This window comes from Limulus polyphemus, unplaced genomic scaffold, assembly GCF_000517525.1.
Source record: "Limulus polyphemus unplaced genomic scaffold, Limulus_polyphemus-2.1.2 Scaffold6335, whole genome shotgun sequence".
Classification (NCBI taxonomy): Eukaryota; Metazoa; Arthropoda; class Merostomata; order Xiphosura; family Limulidae; genus Limulus; species Limulus polyphemus.
The window spans coordinates 43,861-46,975 of record NW_013671945.1 but is presented as its reverse complement, the minus strand read 5'-3'; the positions used below and the strand labels follow the sequence as shown (position 1 = coordinate 46,975).

At 33.3% G+C, this 3,115-nt stretch overlaps 1 protein-coding gene across 1 annotated transcript in view; it reads right to left on the bottom strand.

Moving 5' to 3' along the window:
• Positions 1–2,772, bottom strand: part of LOC106473619 (collagen alpha-1(IX) chain-like) — a gene marked incomplete at its 3' end in the record, with an annotated part of 14,627 nt that extends 11,855 nt beyond the window's left edge. Inside the window, exon 1 of the mRNA XM_022402027.1 lies at positions 2,556–2,772. Within this exon, the coding sequence (XP_022257735.1) occupies positions 2,556–2,618 (63 nt within the window). The remainder of the gene's footprint in view (positions 1–2,555) is intronic.
• Between the last annotated feature and the right edge of the window lie 343 nt (positions 2,773–3,115).

Here is a 3,115-nt window from a genome sequence, read left to right as displayed (position 1 = left end):
AGAGGTCTTTAATCAGGGCATTAACAACCTGATTGTAAGATGGGAAAGCATCATCGATAAGAATGGAGACTATTTCATTTAATAAATGTTTTGTTTTGATATATAAGTTGTTCGTGTTTATTCATAAAAAAATTACATTAATTGCTTGAAGATCTAATATTTAGATGTCTACGTCTCTGGTTTAGACATGCGCCAGATCGTCTGCTCTAAGAAGTTAATCTGAAGCAGGAAACCGCTGATATCTACTACAGAACCGTTTATTACTGAACATGTGGGAGTATTTAACACACCATCGTCATATTCTTGGTGATTGAAGGATTATACTGGAGAGGGGACAGAAATACGACGGAACAGTGTTAGGTGTTTAACAGTAGATAGAAAAAGTTCAGAAACTAGAAAATTGGTAGAAAAAAACTAACAAAGAAAAAGAAAGCACTGATGATAAAAAACAATACAAGATACTCATTCCAGAACAACAAGTTTCAGTTCCAGGTTTACTATCTATTGAAACGTTTTGACAGCTTGAAACGCTACGACTATGATGCTTGCCACGTGAAAATTCGAGCTCTGACGTAGCACTATCAATCAAAGTTGAAACAGGAAATATATTTGACTAAAACTTTCGTCTCTTCTCCTCATTTTCCTACCACATGTTATCAAAAACTTCTTCATCTGTACCAGACACTTGCCGATAGACATTAGGTGTTTTCATAAAGTTTTGAATTCACATTAATAAAAGTTTTTACTTTCTTAGACAAATAGAGGGCGCAATGGTTTTATTTCGATGTTAATATAATGCACGAATTAAACTTACATCAGCACGCAGGAATTCCCAAGATGTAAAACACGAGTAATACGGTTCTATTTAGGTAATAATTCCCAAGATGTAAAACACAAGTAATACGGTTCTATATAGGTAAGAATTTCCAAGATGTAAAACACAAGTAATACGGTTCTATATAGGTAAGAATTTCCAAGACGTAAAACCCAAGCAATACGGGTCTATATAGGTAAGAATTCCCAAGATGTAAAACACAAGCAATACGGGTCTATATAGGTAATAATTTCCAAGATGTAAAACACAAGCAATACGGGTCTATATAGGTAATAATTTCCAAGATGTAAAACACAAGTAATACGGGTCTATATAGGTAAGAATTCCCAAGATGTAAAACACAAGTAATACGGGTCTATATAGGTAAGAATTCCCAAGAGTAAAACACAAGTAATACGGGTCTATATAGGTAAGAATTTCCCAGATGTAAAACCCAAGCAATACGGGTCTATATAGGTAATAATTTCCAAGATGTAAAACACAAGTAATACGGTTCTATATAGGTAATAATTTCCAAGATGTAAAACACAAGTAATACGGGTCTATATAGGTAAGAATTCCCAAGATGTAAAACACAAGTAATACGGTTCTATGTAGGTAAGAATTCCCAAGATGTAAAACACAAGTAATACGGTTCTATATAGGTAATAATTTCCAAGATGTAAAACACAAGTAATACGGGTCTATATAGGTAAGAATTCCCAAAATGTAAAACACAAGTAATACGGTTCTATGTAGGTAAGAATTCCCAAGATGTAAAACACAAGTAATACGGTTCTATATAGGTAATAATTTCCAAGATGTAAAACACAAGTAATACGGGTCTATATAGGTAAGAATTTCCAAGATGTAAAACACAAGTAATACGGGTCTATATAGGTAATAATTTCCAAGAAGTAAAACACTAGTAATACGGTTCTCCACATGCAGGAACAAAATAAACATCCTTGGCTATGTTTTGATAATGGTCTCAACTATTTGTTTAGCTGAAGTAATATTCATAATCTCATGAGACGGCTTGAATGGGTAGTGAAAGAAACTTTATAACAAATGTACAACATTTCGACAAGCTTATCTCACCATAATACTTATTAAATTGAAACACATCTTACTATATTATGTGTGTGTGTTAACATAAATCATCCAGGTTGGGTTGGTTGGCTCGATTACTGTAATTTTTTGCAACTGGAAACTATCTGTTGGTGTACACGGGCTATTTTGTTTTAGGGTTTTTGCCCAAGACGTGGGATAAAAAACCCGCTGAAATAGGGCACATGTCTTCTTTCTGATAGACTTTTGATTTCGAAGCTAATTATTACCTTCCACAAAGCAGTTTATGTAATTAGCATCTAATGAAGACATTAGGGATTTAATACTAAAAGAAGGAAAAGGAACATTATCTAACATTAACAGTTTTGTTTTGAGTTTACTGACTGGTTATAGGTATTCTCTAATTACAAGTTACACCAGTGATGAAAACGTAATTTGTAATAAAATTATTTAACATTTCCTTTTATAAAATGTTTGCTTTCTTATCGGATATCATCAGCTAGTTATAGTACAAAACACGTTATAGTTAGTCCAAACGCTATCGGTTAATACATACGCTTTATCTCTATGATTAGGTTACAGAAAAACGATGTATTTCACTTAATACATAATCACACACAACAATAATCTTAGCCACTAACAGTCACTACGGATAGCTTACAGATCATACCTCGACGTTAGTGAAGGTGACTGTTTGAAGTCTGCCCTGAAAGTCAAGAAAGTAAAAGTCCATTTCATTTGTCTTGGGGCTGAGAGTGATTCCAAACTGAGGCTTGCCCAGGAGATCGTCAATACGGATTAGATTCCAGGGCTTTTTCTGGAGGTTCCGCTTCCGAAAAGTAGCAACAAAGGAAAACTGACCTGGCAAACCCAAGGGAAAAATAGTCCTGTTGAAAAAGGCCAGATATGTTTGTATTAAACACACAGAGTATATATAGAGTAACAAGTAATACTGGAAGAAAGTGAAGGAAATATAAAATATGTTTGTGTTGTATACACAGTAAATATAGAGTAACAAGTAATACTGGAAGAATGTGAAGGAAATACAAAATATGTTTGTGTTGTATACACAGTAAATATAGAATAACAAGTAATACTGGAAGAATGGAAGGAAATATAAAATATGTTTGTGTTGTATACACAGTAAATATAGACCAACGTTACTTGTTACAAGAATGTGAAGGAATATAAAATATGTTTGTGTTGTATACACAGTAAATATAGAGTAAC